This window comes from Nyctereutes procyonoides, unplaced genomic scaffold (genome assembly GCF_905146905.1).
Source record: "Nyctereutes procyonoides isolate TBG_1078 unplaced genomic scaffold, NYPRO_anot_genome, whole genome shotgun sequence".
Classification (NCBI taxonomy): Eukaryota; Metazoa; Chordata; class Mammalia; order Carnivora; family Canidae; genus Nyctereutes; species Nyctereutes procyonoides.
In genome coordinates this window covers 15,032,629-15,054,904 of record NW_026575126.1, presented here as the reverse complement: position 1 = coordinate 15,054,904, position 22,276 = coordinate 15,032,629, and the positions used below count along the sequence as shown (strand labels likewise).

Sequence of the window (22,276 nt, the reverse complement as noted above, 5' to 3'; positions counted from 1 at the left end):
AATATGTATTGAGCAATAACAATGTGCTAAGGGCTCCACATGTATTTTATCATCAAGAGGAGCCTAGGAAGTTGCTACTATTAGAACCAACCGCCCACTTTAAAGATAGGAAAACTGAGGTCCAGAAAGTTTAAGCAGCTGTTACTGGCTAATAAGTAGCCAAGCTGAGATTTGAATTCCAGGCCCCTGATGGTAACACTACACTATGCAGACATTCCCAGGGGATGTAACTCCAGGAGCTCTACATTTTTTGACAATAGTACTCCGGGAGGGGTGGGGAAGAAGGAAGGAAAAGGAGATGGGGAGGGAAGGAAGAAAAAAAGGAAATGATAATGACCTCAAAATTAGTACCAGCTCTTGAGAAAGACGTGTGGGTTGGATGGTTAGAGGCCACAGAAGTGATTTGAACCCGCTGTGGTCAGGGAAGGGATCAGTAGCAAAAGCTGGGAGGAGCAAAGAGAGGGCAAAAAGAAATGGGAGTACAAAGTAAAAGATTGAGACAACATGCAGAGTGAAAAGGGGAGAAAGAAAGGTCTTGTAAATCTCTATAGTATGAAAACAGTATTGGCGTTAGGTTCTAAATGAATTAAGGTGGTTTCTCCAATTTACCCTTTTATTTTGAATTTTTTGGGCTAACATGACCTATTCAACTCAACCTTTAGAATTAATGCTGTTTGTCTGACAGTTTCTCTCCACCCTGAGTAATGCTGAGTTCCACTATGCAAGGTTAGTGTCTCAGTAAAAGGTGGGTGTGTTGTTTGGCCTTTTTTTTTTTCTCTTGAAAGTTAATTAAGTCAACATTAACCATGGCTATGTAACCGCAGAATGGGCAGTTTCTTTGAAGGCTCATGGTTTGGATCTTTTCCTGTAAAAATTCCCACTTCTATAGTTATATTTAGTGTTCTAACTGCCTGAATAACTGACTTGCAATGGGCCCGTGTGTGAGGGCAATACTGGGCCTTGTTTGCAACCGAGTTTGTCTGCTTCATGGAACCAATATGCCAAGAGTTTGTGGTTCTCCATGGACATCCTCCCAGGTTCAGCCTCTCTTGTTTCTTCTCCAGAAATTTCCCTGGAGTTAGCATTGCCGATTTGATGCCATATGGGTCTACAATTCTCAGAACTATTTACTTGACATTTAACAAATTTTTAAACTTGTCCATACCCTTAACTCTGAAAGTAACATGATATCATCAATGTTTGTGTTATGGACCTATCCTGATGACTTTGTTTATAGAGATGTGACTGAATATTTAAGGAGAAAAAGAAAAGTACGGGCCTTGCGCAAAAGCCAGCTTTTTCATATTGGTGCAGCTGTTTTAACTTTTAAGAAACCACAAGCATTTTATCCTCTAAGACTTTAATTTGAAAGACACAGGACTTTTAAAGAAATACAATGTTTCTGAAGCTGGTATATATTAGCCTCCCTACTTCTGTTCTCTTTAAACACCTAAGAATCAAATAAAATTTCTCTTTAAACTCTTAAAAATCAAGTAATATTACATATACATTTTTCAGATCAAAATGCATGTTATTGCTGTATTCCTAGTAATCTTTGAAATGTTAAATTACAATACAAGCAATAGCATCGTGAGAGAGACAAAAGGTACAGTAGCTGCATTCTAAAGATCTCTTTGCAAGCTCAGAGAATTTTCCTTAGACTCAAAGGCAGATGCCAGAAGGAAATGGTTGTGTGTTTTCTTGGGTTCACAGTAGCCCAGAAAGCCATGGTAAATGTTATTTTGCTTCTTTTTTTATGCTGCAGTAATGATTCCCCTTCCTGTTACATAGAAAAACCTATTCTGCTGGTAAAAGAGAACACTAGATATATTTATTACGACATGAAGACCATTTTGTCCATGGAAATAAGTTTTTATTGTTCTGAGTCACTCTGGTTTGTAGAATTTTTACATGAGTTCCAGGACAAGGATGAGATGATCTATTTATTTTAATTTGTATCCTCTTTTTCTTTCTTTGCATGAATGTCAGGCTTGTTGTCAGAATATTTCCATATTTTTATTACTTCAGAAGTTACTCTGCTGTAGTTGTCTCCTAAACTCTTCATTGACAATTCAGCTTGTGTCCTGGGCATGTTGTATTTTGGTTGAACTACCTGCTTTTCTCAGTGTCATGTGATCTCTTGTTTTTCCTTTCTCCCCATTCATATTTTCTGGATGTATGTCTTCACCATGTCAAAGTTTATACAGACCTTCAGAAATATTTGAATTGTTGAACTGCTGGAAGGATGTGAATTAAACTGTGAATTTCAAAGGGCATTTGTCATGCCTTATATGTTTTCTTGCATTAAAAATAAGCCTCACTAGAAGTACTCCCTAATTCAGCCCAGAATATCTCTGTGCTTTAGACTATACCCTGGAATCTTAAAAAGACCCTGAAGTTAATTTTCAAGTATTCTTTGGTTTGACTGCAATTATTGTATTTGTTAATCACCTCTAGGGACCTAGGTTAAATTTAATTAGCAGTTTAGACCTACAGAGAAGCCTTAGATGTTGTGACATCTTAGAAAATATTTGAACAGAAAATAATGACTATCCTGTGGGCTGAGATTTCGAGTTACAGGTTATTGTCATTGATATTTCTTCCATATATTACTCAGTGTGTGTGCAGTTCTGACTTACTGACTGACTTAAGGTTTAAAATTAGATCTTGTTGGGGATCCCTGGGTGGCTCAGCAGTTTAGCACCGCCTTCAGTCCAGGGCGTGATCCTGGAGTCCTGGGATCGAGTCCCACGTCAGGCTCCCTGCTTGGAGCCTGCTTCTCCCTCTGCCTGTGTCTGTGCCTCTCTCTCTCTCTCTGTGTCTCTCATGAGTAAATAAATAAAATCTTAAAAAAAAAAGAAAAGAAAATGATAGGATATCAATCTGAATCATTTTATTTTCAACAGGTTGACATGATGAAAGAAGCATTAGAAAAACTTCAGCTCAATCTAGTAGAGATGAAAGATGAAAATGCAACCTTAGATGGTGGAGACGTCTTATTCACAGGTATCTTTATCCTCACTCTCTCCTACTCAAAACTAAATACCTGGCTTGTGTTCACTTGTTTAACTAACTATAAGGTTGGTTGATTTTTTTTTTTAATTACCAAAGTAAAAATGCTAACTGCAGGGAATTTGGAAAATACTGAAAAGCACAAAAGAGATTAAACAAAACTGACCTTTTATTCAAAGATAATCATTTCAACATTTGGGTGTGTGTCCTTTTAGTACTTTTGTATGCATGTTGTATTTGTTTATTTTTTTTACAAAAATGTTATCAGTGTGTACCTATCATTTTGTAGGTTGCATCTACTATATTCTACAATGTGAGTTTGAGGGTAGCATGGTTTTGCATTGTGTGTTATTATATCTGGTTTGTATTGAAAAGATTCTTAACTCAAGATGCATCATTTACAAATAATTTTCTTGCCCTGACAGCAAGATGAATTTAAATAATTTTCAATGCAAATTGATTTGCCTTCAATGCCAGATGAGTAATAGCAGAACTCAACCAAATATAAACAGCTAATATTATTATGGATCTAACTAGAATCAGCTTTTATAGAGGGCATAATATTGCTTGTAAAGAAACAGTAATTGTAGCATTTAACCTTTCCAGCTCTTTATGATCGTATTATTGCTTTGCAAAAGTCATGTACTAAAATGGATCCCCAGATTCATTCTAGTTATACTGATAAGTAAGACAATTGATAATCATTTTTTATTTATAGTGAGAGTGTATTTTTCCCTCAGCGTCGGAGATTATAAATACCTGTCTCCTAGATGTAGCCCTACCAGCAAGGGCAGGTTCCCAGGGACTGGGGAAATGTAACACAGGTGGCCAACTGAAAACATGAAGCTTTTTGAGTTCTAGTATTTTAGCTGATGTAAATTTTATATTGAATCCTTTGTGTATATAGAGAAAATATAGCCATCTTCATCTTAATATAAATATAATGCTTTGTAGTCCTTACATTTTTATATAATAAATGTTCTTGGAGGGGGAGAGGTATTTTTCCTGTGACAACTAATTCCTTGCTTAGTGTCATGTACCTATGGGTGGGGCCACTGTGTGGCTGATCTCCAGGTGACACCACTCTTATCCCAGACTTCTGAACAGTACCCGCTGGAGTTATGCACTGCACAACCTGTGCTACTGTTGTCACAGGCAAGGGCCCTGCCTCTGGGGCACGGTGTGCACACCCAGTGAGCTCTAAGAATGCAGAACAAGGGGTGAGGGAGGCCTACGCTGCATTCTCAGCTCTCGCCATGTCCAAGCAGACTCAGGCATTCTTTTGAATCTGCCTAGTAAGTTCCCCTTAGATATTCTTTGTGTCTCCCATTGATGGCACTTTCATTCTTTTTGCAGCACAGAACAACAGCCTGTTTCTCTTAGAAAATAAGCGAGATGTGTAAATCACGCTTCTTTACAATAAAAACCCTTTTGTACTGGAACATAGCCATATAATAAATAATTTCTTGTAAGCAGGTACAGATAATATTTGAAGTATGGTTTAAAACCAAACTGTGGGAATGCCTGGGTGGCTCAGTGGTTGAGCGTCTGCCTTTGGCTTAGGTAGTGATCCTTGGGTCCTGGGATGGAGTCCCACATCGGGGTCTCCACAAGGAGCCTGCTTCTCCCTCTGCCTGTGTCTCTGCCTCTCTCTTTGTGTCTCTCATAATAAATAAATACAATATTTAAAAAATAAAAATAAAACCAAGCTGTGTTCACGGCCATTTAGTTATCGTAACAGCTGAGCTGAACAGATTCCCTAAAACCTTTTCAGGTCATGACACAGCTTATGCTAGAAATCTTTTGCTTTGGTCAGAGATCTTTCCATAGCCTTTCAACCCTTATGTTTTGGCCCCAACTTCTAATTAGGTACCTAAGAACTGAGGCTTGCCTTTGACACTATCTGTAATTTCTTTTGGTAATATTTAAACCTTAAGTTAATATCTTGAAAGTTATTTTATTCAAAATTGAGATAGTCCTGGGATATTAGATCTTTATCTGCATGGCACCTCATTCATGCCTGATGCCTGGTCCTGCCTTCTTCTACTTCCTACTTCTCATGTTTTTTTCCTTTTTGATTTAATCATGATAAAATACATATAACATGAAATTTTCCATTTTAACCATTTTTAAGTATACAATTCAAGGAGCATTAACCACATTCATGATATCGTCCAGCCATCACCACTCAATTTTTAGATTGAGCAGAGTTGGGTAAAAAACAAAATCTGTAGTACTTTCCATGTGTTCTGGGTCCTCTTTCTTCTGCAACTCAGAGCTTCATTAACAGTTTATCAGGAAATGGACAGAAGGAAAGCAACTATCCAACTCCAGTTCCACTGAGAATCTTGTGAGTCAGATGTCAGCTACTGGCAGAAATTATTTCAATCCTATTTCTCTTAAATAGATGTCAACTTACCTCTACTTTTATTTTTTATTCTTGTGAAATATGGAGCAAATAAAAATAGTTATAAATGTCTATGTACAGTTTAAAGACCAATGATAAAATGAGCAACTGGTGCCTGCCACCTGGCTTAAAGAAATAGAATATTGCCGGGACCACAGGAGCCCTACTGCCAACCTCTAGCTTCTCTCAGCCTGAGGTAACCACTGTCCTGCATTTTGTATTAATCACTGCCTTATCTTTCTTTGAGTTTTACCTCAATCTATGCATTCCTAAATTATATGTTGTTTAGTTTTACTTGTCTTATAACTTTATATGATCAGGGTCATACTATATGAACTATTCTGCGATTTGTCTGTTTTCGATCTAACTTGGTGTAGTAGCTATAGCTTTTCAGCCTTCACTGCTGTGTGGTATCCCATGGTTAAGAATATACCACAGTGTATTTATCCATTCTACTTATGTGTATTTGAGTGTTTTCCAGTTTTTTCAATTATTTTCAGTATTGTACATTCTTGTGTATGTCTCCTGGGAATGTATATGAGTTTCTCTAAAGTAAACAGCGAGAAATGGAGTTTCAGGTGATAAACACTTTTTGCTCCAGTGAAATGTATATGATTTTCTTCTTGAAATCTATTAATGTGGTTAATTGCACTAATTTATTTTTCTGATACTTGATCAATTTTGCATCCCTAGGATGAAGTCAAACTCTATCATGATATATTCTCTTTTTACTACAGTGCTGGATTTACTTTGGTCATTTTTTTCTTAAGACTTTCATTTCTATGACCTGTAATTTTTCTTGCTTTCCTTCTCTGATTTTGGTAAAAGAGTTGTGTTAACCTTATAACATACATTAGGCAATATTTCTTATGTTTCTATTCTCAAGAATCAGTACTATTTGAATTGTGCATTCCTTGAACTTTGATAGAACTTACCTATAAACAGGCTCTGTGGGCCAAGTACTTTCTCTGTGGAGGGATTTTAAACCAATTCAATTCCTTTAATGATTGCATGAATAACTGAGGATTTTATGAGTCAGTTTTTGAGAATTCTGTTGTCTTCTAATATTTTATCTATTTTATCTAAGTTGTCAAAATGTTGGATATAAACTTCTTATCTTCTTTATATCTGTTTCAAGCTTCATGCCACTATACCTATGTCCCTTTTTCATTTGTAATGTTTATTTGTGCCTTTTCTTTTTTCTTTTGTGCCAGAGATCTGTCAATTTTATTAATCTTTCCAAAGAACCAATATTACACTTTGTTCAATCCTCTCTCTCTCTCTCACACACAGATTTCTTTTCCTTCATGTTTCTATCTTTAATTCCTTCCTTCAAATTTCTTTTTTTTTTCTGTCCTTTTTTCTTACATTTCAAGTTGGAACTTTGCCTCTTTAATATTGAACCTTTTCTCATCTAAATGCAAGTAGTTTAAGCTATGTAATTTTGCTTCCAAGTATTGCTTTAGCTAAATCCTTTGTGTTTTGATATATGTTTGTTATTATTAGTTTTAGATGTTTTCTAATTTCCATTATAACTTACTCTTTGACTCATTCATTCATGGACAATGATGTTATTTTAAAAACATATCAGTCACTATTGTAAGCTACTAGGGACTCTACTCACTACTCTGATAGTTAATAAGTGAAGGAAAGATTCAGGCATTCAACTATCTTTCCTTTATGAATTTTATTTCAAGTAGGCCAAATACTTGAGAAAGTTTTTTTTTTGAGAATTCTAGCCAGTAAATATAGATTCCTAATAAAATAATGGATTTTTGCAATGATCATCAAAGGCTATTAAAACGTTTCTATGAAAACTTGTGGGGATCTTTATAATGGAGAAATCAGGCTACTTACCATTGAACACACAGATTATTGCGTAGTATCACTGAAAATGTGGCTGTCAGTCAAGTGCCACATGATGTGATACAATAGTTCAGCCCCACCTCTGAAGTAGTCCTGTCAAAAAAAATTTTTAACAAGAATCTAATTAAGCATCTATATGAAACTATCAGTTTCCTGAAAATACAAAGTATAAAGGAACAATTTCGTGTTAGATGATACACAGGAAGTAACCAGCCAAATCCAGAACACAGCGGGATCATCAATAGGATGAATGACCTAGCTTCTCCTATAAAAGAATGAGGTAAAAGGGTAAATTGATACAGAAATGACCTAAGAGACAAAACAACAACAACAAATTTTTTTTAACATTTTAGTTCTAGGAGTCCAATTATTTTCATCAGAAAGCCCATTTAGGGGATGTAGTCCACTATCCTACCAGAAACAGAAATCCAACTTACTTTTTAAAGAGATAAGCAGTTTGCTTTTCTTTGTGCTTGGCTACCTTAGTCTTTTAAAAAGGAAATAGTGTGCACACACACCATTATAAATTTGTTTAAATTTGTTTAATTTTTAAAATGTTTTTCCTAAAAATTATATGTAAATCTAATTTATAAATCTATTTTATATTAAGGAAAGAATTAAGGATTAAGGGGGAGAATTAAGGGATTTGTTTTTTTTATTTTCAGCTGACTTTTTTAATAAAGTAGGTAATACCTTTATCAAATAAAAGATCTTTCCCTTAGTTAAGTTTTAATTTATATATAGTGAGTTTTCTCAAGAGACAACACAGACATACCATTACCAAACAAAAACAAAAAACCTGTGAGTCTGCCACCAAAGAGTGGCTCTGTCTGCCAAGAGCATAAACAATTGGAACTTATCATAGTATCATTTGACCTATGATCTTTACCTCTTTCATAAGGACATCATGAGGATTAAAGTTGTAACATCTGTAAAGTCAAGCAATTCTTTCTATTCTTATGCTTTACCCTAATGTTCTGGATCAAGATTTGTACTGATTTCTCTGAATATTTTTTCACATTACATGTAGAATTCTTTTTCAAAGAATTGAGGGAAGTTAAGGGTCCTCATAATTACATATGGCCTATCACTATCTATTATAATTAATTGTTTGCTTGCCCCTAACTAGGGAGACCATTTGTATTTGGTGTTTTGCCTTCTGAGAAGAAAATTTATGGAATTTCAGAAAGCCAAATAAATAGAAAGTTCCATCCTCCTGAAATTTAGTACTTTGCAAATAGGCATCTCTGATGTTTTAATTTGAAACAAAAAGTAAGAGTTTTAAAGACATCCCTTTAGAGGTCAGGCCCAAAGACTAGTCAGCGCTAAACTCCCTTTACATGGATAGTTTCTTCAGCCTTTACATCATTAGAAGAAAAGGAATCCAACTTCATCTCAAATGTTTAGTGTTACTCTTTTAGGGTAAAAAAAGGGAAGCCTTACTAACTTATTGCTATTACTTAATTTTTTATTACACATGAATGTATTTAATCGTGTTATTTCCTAAGTGAAACATTTATTCTTTTATTGTGCTAAAATATACATATTGTAGAATTTACCATTTAACTATTTTTAAGTGTATAGTTCAGAGACTTTAACTACGTTCACATTATTTTGCAACCATCACCACCATCCATCTCCAGCACTTTTTCACCTTCCCAAACTAAAACTTCATACCCATTCAACACTGACTTCCCACTTCCTCCTCCCCTCAGGCCCTGGCAACCACTATTCTACTTTCTACCTCTGTGAATTTGAAAATGTTTATTTCTAAGGATAAAGTTTGAAATCAGATTTGTGTTAAGAAAGCAGGGGTCAGAGTACAAGCAGAGCTGCCTTCTGTTGTAGGAAAGAATCGTTTGATGCTTTAAGGTCATTATTTACAGATAAAGAAATAGTGGGCTGTCCCTGGTGCCATCTACTCACTATGTTCCATGACATTTATTATAGGCAGAGAATTTTTTGTGGGCCTTTCCAAAAGGACAAATCAACGAGGTGCTGAAATCTTGGCTGATACTTTTAAGGTAGGTAAAGGATAACTTATGCCTGGCATACAGTAATAAATATTCATAGACACATTGAATCAATATGTCATGAATAATTATATTTAGATGTCACCAACTTTGCAAAATAATTCCTAATATTTGTACATTTGCTAGAAATTCTAAGAGCTTTCAAATTCAAATTTCTCAATAAATAGGCTGCACTGGGCTACCATATCCACAAAAGACAAAGTTATAGTAAACATCTTCTATTTTCTCCCAGTGTATAATCATACAGCCACCTGGCAGGTTTCATGGCACAATGAATGACTTTTTAAAAAAATCTGGAGACCCAACTGACTCGAACATGAAACGTAGAGTTTTCACACTGGAATCAAGAATCACTTGTACTCAGTACCTACTGTGTGCTGGAAACTGGGCTTGATATTGTGTGTACATCCTCTCAAAGTCCCTTTACTCTATTGATTATTAATAGATTGACTCACCAGACTGCTTAGGAAGGGATATATAGTAAAGAAACTCTTTTGCCTTGAGGATGTGAAGCTCTAGTTTGCACAGGGAATTCAGACATCCTTCCAGAGTAGCCCACTCCATGGATCAACCAGCAAAGCTAGCTATTGACACAATCACATATCTGGAAGGAGGCTCTGCATTTTCTTCTTAAAAGTAGTCTTTATTGGAGTGCCTGGGTGGCTCAGTCGGTTAAGTGTCCAACTCTTGATTTCACCTCGGGTCCTGAGTTGGGGCTCTGTGTCTGCTCCCTGCTGGGCGTGGAGCCTGCTTAAGATTCTCTCCCTCCCTCTATCTCTGCCCCTCCCTAGCCCCATGCATGTGCACTCTCTCTTTCTTTAAAACAAAACAAAACAAAACAAAAAAAGGTAGTCTTTATTTAACTGGCAATACCAAAAACTACAGGTCCCAGTTTATCTTCCAGATATTCAGGGCCCCTGGCAACCTCCCTAGAAATAGCCCTGTTTCAGGCAGATTTAAATCAGTTTTAGAATTATTCTGCAATGACACACTGCTTATTTCTATCATACATGTAGGACTATGCGGTCTCCACAGTCCCGGTGGCTGATGCTTTGCATTTGAAGAGTTTCTGCAGCATGGCTGGGCCTAACCTAATCGCAATTGGATCCAGTGAATCTGCCCAGAAGGCTCTAAAGGTAAATACAAAACTACGCTCCTTTGAAATGCAGCACGCAATGCCTGCCACATGGTTTTCCTAATTTTGTCTAGTGGATGGTCAGCAAGCAAGACTGGCAGGAAGACAACAGGCTGGTACTTGAACTTTCTTCAATAAACACCTTCATGACCTCACATTCATTGGGAATCAGAACACCTAAATGTAGGAAGAACTCTTCACTGGTAAACTATTCTTACTCATACACCAGGTATCCTTGAAAGGCCATGATTCAGAATAAGAAATATTGAACACATCACAGTTATTTCCTCTGGGGAAAAGGAGGGCATGCCACTGGTAGTGCTTTTCTTAAGTAAGACAGTTGGTACACCAAGGGTTGTTGTATTATTCTTATCCTTTTGTGTGTCTGAAATAGTTCATAATAATCTTTTAGAAAGGCATGATTCAAAAGTACATAAAAACCTTAACTTCTTTGCATTTGGAATACTTAGGACAAGAATTTGTCTCATTTCACAGATGAGAACTGGAAAGCCCAGAAAAATTATGATTTGCCCAAATCACAAAGTAGGTCAATAGTGGAAGTCATTGATAATGAAGAAAACCTTCCACTGCTATAGTACTTTATAGTCCAAAGATATTTTCCTTGTCCATAATAGCCCTGAAAGATGATCGGAATGCTCCATCAGGGCAAAGACCATGACTGTTTTGCTCACTATTTTTCTCCTTTTTGCTTGGTCCATGCTGGGGCCCTTAATAAATATCAGATGAATAATGAATAAATGAGAGAGATGGTATTATTTCCATTTTGCAGATGAGAACTAGATCAAATGACTCATCCCAGGCCACAAGGCTAACACTAAATGGTGGGGTGGATTACTACCTTTTTCTCACAACTTACTAAAGGACCAAAGACAGAAGCTCCTCTCAGCCAAAGAGAGGAAATCTATATGCCCCAAGGTGCACAATTAATTTTTTTGCCCTTTTAAGTCTTTACTCGTCTACCTTAGTGCTAGACTTGGTCCAGTTTGTCTCAGAAGAAATCATTGCCTACCAATTGCTGAGTTTTTCCCCCTTTATTTCCTGCAGCTTCTTCAGCAAGCGATCCTGGCCTTTCCATCTTCTTTTACTCATACTGTATCTTTGATTGTATTTCTAGGACTTTTAAAGATTGTTGAACCTGTCTCAGAATTTGAATTTGGTGGCTTTTTCTATGTTTCCTTTAGAGAATATCTTTTGTTCTGCTTCATCTGGAAGGCTGTGTTAACTTTCCACATATATGAAAGGTGGTATCTTGAAAGAAAAAGTTTGATGGATGGTATCACTCAAAGGATCTAGGAGGATTATTTTTCTTCTCAGGGACTAACTGTGGTGTCTCCGTGGCAGCTGGGTTGGTTGGCACATGTCTGAAATGGAGTATAAGGGAAGGAGAGGGCTGAAGCTGGCCTCTGCTGTGCTTTTGTGTTAATTAGCAGATGGGACATCCTCTGGGTAGACAAATTACAAAAAGTAGCCCCATCTGCAATTCTGGGTAGACTAGACCCCTAACTCAAATAGCTTGGTCCCTAACTCAGAAATGTCCCTAACTTAAAAAGTCTGGAGAAATTAATACATAACAAACTAAGAGAGAATACAGTATGGTTAACTAGCAAAACATATGAAGTAGCCCTGACTGCTATTCCTAGGATAGGATAGAGTTCCTTGAGGACTAGATATTCAGTGAGAACCTCATGGACAAAAATGGGCTAGATGTGGATCTTAAAGGATTCCCGGTAGGGACACAGTACAGACACAGACTGAGCCAGATACGTACATGAGATTTGAACAAGCTAGTCCAACCAATAAAGAGTTTTCCTGGGGGCTCCTGGAGATATGGCTATATGGAGCAGGTGAAGTCTGAAGAGGTAGCGACTTAAAAGTGAAGAAGAAGATGAATTTATCTCCATGAAGCAGGAGTCTGAACTTCTCAACAAAAGGGTCTGTACTGCTTTAGAAATGTTGGATCACTATTCTTTTGGAAAGAAAGAAGAAAAGAATGAAGGGGGAAGACCCTGCAATCAGAAGAGAGAACGACTGATAACCTGGAAAAAGAAACCCAAGCCAAGTCCCATTGTATGCCTTGGACTTGCCACCATTTCTCCATTCATCTTTCTCATCTCATCAAGTCAGGTCCCCTAGGATCACATCTTTTAAGGGCATTCTGTGTGGACTTTATAGTCCTCCTTCCTGTAGAGTTTATTTGAGTTAGTGTTAATAATGATGTTCACTCTATACTTGAAACATTCTGTGTCAGAAGCTATAAATAATCCTCACTGACTGCAGAGGTATTCACTCTTTAGAGATCATATTTTCCATCAGCAAATGTGCTTCCTAAACCATGGGCCTGTAGAGTTGGCAAATGCCCACCTGCCATGTTTCTAGCATCAAAAAGGTTTTCTTTTTTTTTTTTTAAAGATTTTATTTATTTATTCATAGAGACACACACACACACAGAGAGAGAGAGAGAGAGGCAGAGACACAGGCAGTGTGGAGACACAGGCTCCATGCAGAGAGCCTGACCTGGGACTCCATCCAGGGTCTCCAGGATCACGCCCCGGGGTGCAGGCGGTGCTAAACCGCTGCGCCACCGGGGCTGCCCCAAAAAGGTTTTCTTACTTTGTAGTGAAAGCCGAGGAACAAACTGAATGGAAGAATAATGAGATCTCCAAACAGGCATATTCTCAGGTCAGAACTAGGTGGGTTAGTGAAATTCACATTTAGTGAGCTGAACTGTTTATGTATTTGAGAACAGCTTTGGCTGTTATATTAGAAAAGTCAATAAAACTGATAGTGTGGTAAGTCCTACTACTAATTTGGATATAATACTGATATAGGTAGGCAGGAAGACAAACGGATAGAGACACATAGATCATTTGCACATAGTGAACACATATAGGTTTTAATTTTTCCATTTTATAAATGAAAATACTGAATTCTGATGAAATAAAACGTTTTGAATACAATCTTCTGGAATGAGATTTCCTTAATTTTCCTCTCCCCAGTTGCCTACCCCACTCCATACTCATTCTTTTACCGTTAGAAAGCTTTTCCCAATTATTTTGCCATAGATTTGTTTCAGCTGAGCTTCCTCTTTCTCTGCCCCTCTCTCCAACTACTCACCACCTCTTCCCATTTTTTGCTGTGGTGTCCAGCATCTGACTTGTCAGGAAAGATGTGAGTTTGGTCTCGAATGTCTGTTGTTCCCTTGCAAATCTTTTGATGTCTCTGTGGAGAAACCCATGGCCACTTGGGCATCTCTTGGAAGGGCATTTAAGAGTGGAGGTGAATTGTGCCTTCCTGTGCCACACACTGAGAGCTTGAATATTTCTCACATCTGTCACTGCTTGCTGAATACTTGCCTCCTTCAGAGCCAGAAAACTACTTCTTACATATTCATGCAAAGCTGAGAGCCTAAGGGTTTCTGGAAGCCTTATTGCATTTGAAACACTTTGTAATGGGTTGCAATCGATTCTTGGTTAATGAAGTGGGATCTTATGGAGATAGTCATCATACCTGTCTAGGTTGTAGTAGATTTAATAGTGTGTGCATTGTATATTTAAATGAAGTCATCAATCTAGGAAGACTTTAGCGACTCTGCTGAAAAGCCCAGAACATATTTAATACAGAGCACATTTAATACAGAGTATATTTAATGAAGGGAAGGAAGGAAGGAGGACATATTATTCCTCCAGTTTACTGTTGATACATCCAAGGTACTAGAAGCTAGGTTGATTTGAACAAATACGTAAAGACATTTAACATTAAGTCTTATCCTAGAAATACTATTATCTAAGCAAAATCCATCTTCAGACCAACCTGTCCATTCTATGGTTTTTCCCTCCACACTTCCCATCATTCTGCACATGCCTCTGGGCAACTATACCTTCATCCTGCCCTTCTAGCTATAAACAAAAATAGTGTAAGATTAATTAATTAATTCTTACATGAGCAATAGACCTAGTACTCTGGCAGAAGGAATGTTTGCCTTCTCAAAGATGATAAGAGCTCCAGTTGCTGCATAGCTGGAGCTGCCGGTCATAAACATAATTTGAGCAAAAGAAGTCAATTACCAAGAAATATATATTCTATTATTTCATTCATTTAGACAGAAGACAAAACTATGCTGTCAGCAGTCAGAATAGTGGTACTTTAAGGAGTGAGGAAGTCATGATCCCCGGGGCTGCTTTGTATGTTTAATTTTTAAAGTTCACAAAAATATGGATATAATGTATTATTGGAAGTGGGCTGAGATTAATTTACATAAATAATTTTCCAATAGTGGGGTCTCTCAGACCCCTGCTTTACCTTCTATATGATTCCTATCTTTCCTGCAGAATAACCTGTTTTTTATTTTATTAATTAAAAAAATCGACAAACTTTGTACCCCTTGAGCAACATCTCCTCATTTCCCTCCCCCCTCAGCCCTTATACACCTGAAATATATATAAGTTTTAATTGTCAGTTATACCTCCATAAAGTTGGGGAGGCAAAGACACAGCAAAGAGTAGATGTGCGCCACATCCCATCCATTTTTCCCTTGATCCATTCCAAAATCGACTTCCTTTCCAGGAACCTGGATTAATTATGTGCACTCTGTCACAGGACGACAGACTGTAATTCCTACCTGCTAGAGGGACTCACTGTATTGATTTTTAACTCAATCTCCTTGGTAGCATTCAGTCCTCTAGTCAATTAGGGGGGAAAAAAGAAAGGAAGGAAGGAAGACAAAGGGAGGGAGGCAGAGAAGGAGGGAAGAGGTGGGGGAGTGACATTTAGCCAAAACTTTCCCCAAACTAATCAGATGAGGCAGCTCTGAGCTATAGGGGCTGCGTTGCTGACAAGTCAGGGGACTATGCCATCTGTGAACCAGGCACCAAGAAGAGCACTCGCACCTTCCTAACCCTTCGCAGAAACCAGTTCTTTTCTCCTTTTGCCATCTGCAATTTTGTTTATTGCCCTCTTTTTAGATTAATAATTCTATTCTTTTGTATCACAATGAATTATTATTTTAAAATGCTTTCGACAGGAGTACTAAAAGGATGTGGTAAGAAAAGAATTATGAGATCACCACTCCTTTTTTGTCTTTGTCATGTAAATGGAGCTGAAATCTAGTACGTGGATTCCAGTAGAGTTGTAATTTTAAATTATGATGCTCATAATGTATCTTGATGGAAATATCTTTTGGTTTCTTATCTACTTCCTGAAATAACTAACTGCATTTGTAAGATTCCTTGAATGAGGACATGGGCTGCTTTGCAGCTAATTTAAATTGCATAGCACAAGGCATGTTTTTTTCTTTTGAATGACTAACTATATAATAGAGGTCACTCAGACAGTATTTCCTCTCATTTTGACTCAGCTTCAGCATTGATTTTATGTCCAAAAATGTCCATGTTATTTTATAGATGGTCATATAAAGGAAGAAGATGGAAAAACCCTTAATATGTTTGGATTTTGTATGTTTTTTAATTGCCTGGAATTTCCTTTGATGACAACTGGAACAACAAATAGCAAAAACCAAAAGATAGAATGAGAGCTAACTAGTATCAACAGGGTGATTGAAATGGAAAAATAAAGACTCTGCATTTCTAGTTGTTGTTGTCAAAGTGAATTACAGTGTATAGCCACAAGATTTCCCACTTTGGGTCCCTACCAAATATGAAATGCATGCTGACAATCCCACTGTAGGTTTAATTTAGTCTTATTATTTGGTTGTCTGTTCCAGTTGTATTTACCAGAGCCACAAAACAATGATTTTTTTTAAAATATCTACCATGCCTGAATTAAGAAATTAACAGAAAACCAAATAGTCTCTGAGTTTGTAACAACTGTTTATGCTTCTTTTCCTGGCAGCAGTTGCCTTATCTGACGATATTCCCAGAGCTGGATGCCAACAAGGCTAGGGTGGCCAAAATAAAATACTTTGGCATGATAGAGCCATAAATAATCTGAAGCTGTGAGACCAAAACAGCCATGCTGAATTTCAGTCCTAGTTCCAAGGCAGGAAGAAGGTAAAATTGGCCAAGTAGGAGAAAGGGAATAATAATAATAGGGTTTTTATTCTCTTGAGCTTTCAAGAAAATTTCAGAGAAAAAAGAGGAAGAAATTACATTTAAAGTACTATTTATTCTGTCCATTAAATGATGGGACATTGAAAAATATTCAACAGACTTTATGGGATGTTATAGAGAGAATTCAAGCATATGTTGGGTAACCAAACAAATGGTCTTTGAATGAGCCTTTGAATCCAAGACTCTTACTTACCCAGGAAAAGGCCTAAGTGACCTTAAATCAGTGGTTTTTAATGAGAGGCGGCATAAAACTACCTGAGGAACTTCCTGAAAACACATTACCAGGAACCTAACTCAGAAAATTAATGTTCTGGGTCTGGGATCACTTCTGCATTTTTGAAAAGCTCCACAGGTAATTCTGCCTCCCAGGTTTTCTGCAACTTCCAAAAGCACCTATTTAGAATCCTGAATAATACACACCCGAAGAAGCCAACCACTATACATTATGGGTACAAAACTATGTATTCCAAGTAGCAATAAAAATAGAGAAAATGTCATGATTAAAGCCATAAAAACTAGAAACGCCTTACCTTTTTGCTGCCTAGAGTTCAACATTATATAACTTAAAAAATAATAGCTAACTGGGTAATAACTTGGATGCCATCATTTAATCCATTTGATGGATGCTAAAATTCCTTATGAAAATATTCCAAGTGACCAAAAAATTGCTGTTATCATTTTCTAAGGACAGGATATTTGCATTTGACTCATGTTCTTACACCCTCTCCCCCAAAACACGCGCGTGCGTGTGCACACACACACACACGCACAGAAAAGTCTGACAGGACTGCAGGTGTGAAGATTAGTGCCGAAGAGACAAAAAGGTTAAACTTCACACCATTACTGATATTAGAGAAGAACTTAGCTTTAAATATAATCATATGTTGATTCTAGTAAAGAAGCATAGTTGTCTAAAGAGCCAAAATAGCAATGAGGGCTAAGCAGATAACTTAGAATCCTAGTTCATGGGTTGTCATTCTGGGTCTACCACCAACTTTCCCTGTACTCAGTCTCATTCTGAACAAACAAAGATAGATCAGCCTCACTAGGGAATGAGAGCTTCCTTTCTTCTCATCAGAAATTTCAGGATGAGCAGTTAAGGTGAAGGACTGTGTCTTGAACATGTGGATGTACAAACACCTGGCAAAAAGTAGCAACCATTTAATTTAGAAGTGGAGCTTCTAAAGCCTCTCATTACTATCCCCTTTGCACAAAGTCTTCTTAAAAGGCAATAGAAAAAATAAAACAGGCGATCGAAACAGATGAGCTTTGAAGCTTGAGCTTCCTGAGCATTATCCAGCAATATTCTTTATTGCTGGATACTCTATGAAAGATACTATCTCAAGCACAGGGGACCTTAAGATGAGTGGGAAACAGTCTTTGCCCTCAAGATGCCTCCTGCTGAATTGAAGAAACAGGACAGGACATTAAAATAAATAGTGCACAGGGGGATCCCTGGGTGGCTCAGCGGTTGGCGCCTGCCTTTGGCCCAGGGCGCGATCCTGGAGTCCTGGGATCGAGTCCCGCTTTGGGCTCCCGGCATGGAGCCTGCTTCTCCCTCTGCCTGTGTCTCTGCCTGCCTCTCTCTCTCTCTCTCTCTCTCTCTCATAAATAAATAAATCTTAAATAAATAAAACACAGTGTAACACAAGATAAATGACTAATAGATGAGGGAACTCTAGAAGAGATAGGAGTTCTGAGGAGGGAGTGATCCCAGGAGATAGGAATCCAAGTCCGAGTGGACCAGAGTGAAGAACAAGCCTGTCATAGAGGAGGAGTGGTTATTACAAATAGGACAAGTGGGGGAATATCTATTTTATAATCAATAGATGATGGCTGGAGCAAGGGCTGAGTACAGGAAAAAAAGTTAAGGTTCCGGAAATAAGTTGAGGCTGGTGCAAAGGCCAAGGAATGAGGGTTTTCTTGTCTGCAGGCTGTGGGGAGGCACTCACAATTTTTTAGCCGAGGTATAAAAGTTGAAGGTGGTATTTTAGAACAAATCTATCTGGCAGTATGCCCGTAATGATTTAACAGGCATAAAGATTAGGAGTAATAAAATTAGTTAGGTGCCATCACACAGTCCAGAAATAAAGAAGAGAAGTGTCTGGGCTAGAGAAGTAGTCGTGAAAATAGAGAGGGCCGTGCAGAAGCGGAGTTCCATTTAGAGTAGTAACAGAACACTGTGACTGAGGGATTTGAGGGGCATGAGAGAAAAAAGGAGCAGATCAGCACTTTGACAGATATTTATAGAACTCCTGTTCTGTGCTAGGCCTTGTACTAGGTCCTAGGGGACAGTGATGAACAAAATGACTTCAGAAATGACTACCAGATGGTGACTTTGGTGGAATTTTTGCAAGAGTTCCAACTCTCCCTGTCACCATGAACTCAGTCCTCCCCATCTACACAGGAACAAACCATAGAAAATCTGTGGGCAAAAGTATGTTGCTGGATTTCGCTGACCTAGATTCACATTTTGGGAACTGAGCTAGACGCAGACATATTCAACTGACAATGGCTCGGGTAGACATCCCCTGTCTAAGCCTGTAGGACACTAACGGGGTTGGCTCCCATTTCAGTTTCCATTGGCAGCAGTCAGTGGCTCATCCAAATTTGGAGTCTCTGTCCTTTACTCTTTTCTGTTTATTTTTTATTATCTTTATCTATTCATCCTAAAGGCACACCAAAAAAATCACTTTAACATTTGCATGCCCTCCATCTCCAGCAGTGTCCTATTGTTTTTTGGCTGAATTGAGTTGGCAAAAGACTGTCCCCCCCAACCCCCCGCCAAAAAAAAAAAAAGAACCCAGGATGATTATCATGTCGTGGGCTGAAAGTGTGCATCACAGCATGACCTACATGACTCTCTCAGCCATGCCAACACCAATACCCTTGATGTTGAAGGGATTAGGAAATGTATCAGGTGAGCTAGAGGGAGGATGGTTGAGTTTTGGGTTACTGTTTCTCCATGGAAATCACATGTATTAAATGCCTTAGGTGTTGATGAGTATCCTATTGCTTGGCTGAAAAGCATATGGTAAAACATAGACCCTAAAGAGTGACATTTCCACTATAAATTATTTGCTAGTCTCTAGGGGAACCATCCATACTACCTCATACAATACCAGAATTTGGGCCATCCATAGAAATAATCACATGTAAGAGAAACAACATAAATTTGCTACCACCTTCCTGCAAAACTATTCCACTAGTATTTTTACCCTGCTATTAATAATCACTTACTGGTGTGCCTGGGTGGCTTAGTTGGTTAAGCATCTGACTCTTGGGTTTGGATCGGGTCCTGATCTCGTAGCTCATGAGATCGAGCCCCACGTCAGGCTCTGTGCTCAGCAGCAGTCTGCTTGGATATTCTCTCCCTCTGCTCCTTCTTCCCCTCTCACTCACTCACTCTCTCTCTCAAATAAATAAATCTTTAAAAAAAATAATCACTATCTTCCCTTGTTTCTATCTTTTAAATGTCATGTTTGTCCAGCAGTCTTTTTTTTAAAGATTTTATTTATTTATTTGAGAGAGAGAAAGCACAAGCAGGAGGAACAGCAGGCAGAGGGAGACGCAGGCCCCTCACTAAGCAGGGCACAGGATGTGAGGCTCAGTCCCAGGACCCTGAGATCATGGCAGACACTTAACTGACTGAGCCACCCAGGCATCCCACTCCAGCAGTCTTTAAGAATATTTCTAAATCTGCTTTTCATTGATGGTCACTGGATGCTGCAGTTGGGTCCTACTGTTACTCAAACACTGTCCATAGATGTTTAAAAAAAAAAAAAAAAGGACGCTTTGCAGATATACTACAATGGCCATTCCCTTTTAATCTCCTTCTGAAGTGAGATTAAGTTCAAAGCTATGACCACATATTCAGAGGTGACTCATCATATAGATATTCAACCAAAAAAAGCCAATTGGAAGCTAAGTGAAAGATGTTGAGTCTATTGCATTTTATGCGCATTTTCCCGTCACTCATTTGTTTTTATATTCACACTCTGGCAAGTGATAAGAGCTCAGTATGGCTCAATATGCAACTACTAGTAGTTGTAATATCAGTAGCAGTAATAATACGTTTTAGGTGTAAAAATCATGTTAATTTAATTTGAGAAGTCTAAGTGATTTTCAAATTTTAGTGTTACCCAAGAATCACATTTGAAATACACATCACATTCCTCAGATTCCCCAGGAGAAACTCTGATTCAACAAGACTGGGATGGAACACAGTAACCATGGCATGATTTGGTTGCAGGTAATCCATAGATCACACTGTGAGAAGCATTGGCTCTGTCTGGAATTCACCAGATAACAGTTCCTACAGTGGCATATGATGGCAGGGGGAGAAAATTCATTCTAAAAGTAAATTGCTATGGCCTTGAACTAAAATGCCACCTACTATCATTCAGAATAATATCATACTGAGTAAAATAACTGGCACTTCAGAGAAATAGCTCTTATGTGAAAGAAAACAATGCAGAACTCCACCAGACTATTGAAATACAAATGCTTATGAAGAACTCACTTTTCTCTAAAATGCTGTGCCTTTTTAGGGGGAAATGCTTACAGAATAAAAGACACATATCATGTGTTGCATCTCTGTTGATAACACTTGTATATTAAAAACATGTATCTGAAGTGAGTTATTGCTCTAATTCTCATTAGGCACATAGGCCATCAGACTTGAATAGAAAAGTCTACATTTCTTCTACAGTCTGACATCCTATGGCTTGAAAATAAACATGTTACTAAGTTCTTCAAGTAGGACAGGGCACCTGGGAGGCTCACTCAGTTAAGCATCTGCCTTTGGCTCAGGTCATGATCTTGGAATCTCGGGATCTCAGGATCTTGGAATTAAGCCCCACATTGGGCTCGCTGCTTAGTGGGGAGTCTGCTTCCCCCTCTGCCCCACTCATGCTGGTGCTCTCTCTCTCTCTCTTGCTCAGTCTCTCTCAAACAAAAATCTTTAAAAAAAAAATCTTAATAAATAAATAAATTTTTCAAGTAGGAATAGTGAAAGGAGGAGGAAAATCCAGATCTCTATTTGGGTAAGAAATTTGGTCCCATTCCTGAACTTGTTAGGAAGAATTTGAAAAAGGCCTCTGGAGAGCAACCAAAGCTGATTAAAGTCTGACATTCCGTGGCCAGTGTTGATTACACAGAAGGGTATGACCCAAGTGTTGATGGGCAACTTCTCTTTGCTAATTAAGTGTGTCTTACAAGAAATTGCATTAGGAGATTTTAGGAGGATTTTAAGATTATTGAATGCTGAAATGCAGTGCTAAAAAGCATTCATTCATTCAACATTCAGCAAATATGTATTGACCATCTACCACACACCAAGCACTGCTGCAAAGCACTGCACAAAGGGCCAGTGGTGTAACTGTACCTCCCAGAAGGTTTTAAATAATCTTTCCTTTTGGGATGACTTGGATACCTTGACTTCATTGGATTCAAACAGTATGTCAGTCACCTAAGGAATCAAAATATATATAATGGCAATGTAAAAATATGTATTACTTTCTGAAACCGTTGATGAATGTCAACTGGTCTTTTTCCAACTTTTATTCTACCCTTCCTTTTTATTGAACCTTGAGTTTCACTTTTTAAAAGATTTCATTTATTTATTTGCAAGAGCGCACATGCATGAGAGGCAGGAGGGGTAGGGGGAGATGGAGAAACAGGCCCTCACTGAGCAGGAAAGCCAATGCTGGGTTCAATCCCGGGACCCCAGGATCAG

At 38.0% G+C, this 22,276-nt stretch overlaps 1 protein-coding gene across 10 annotated transcripts in view; it reads left to right on the top strand.

Annotated features, from left to right (window-relative positions):
- DDAH1 (dimethylarginine dimethylaminohydrolase 1) overlaps window positions 1-22,276 on the top strand; it is a 137,916-nt gene that overhangs the window by 96,029 nt on the left and 19,611 nt on the right. For all 10 annotated transcript variants that reach the window (XM_055341184.1, XM_055341185.1, XM_055341176.1 and 7 more), the window contains 3 exons: window positions 2,907-3,006; window positions 9,236-9,309; window positions 10,335-10,454. In XM_055341184.1, the coding sequence (XP_055197159.1) occupies window positions 2,913-3,006; window positions 9,236-9,309; window positions 10,335-10,454 (288 nt within the window). In that variant the 5' untranslated portion in view covers window positions 2,907-2,912. The remainder of the gene's footprint in view (window positions 1-2,906; window positions 3,007-9,235; window positions 9,310-10,334; window positions 10,455-22,276) is intronic.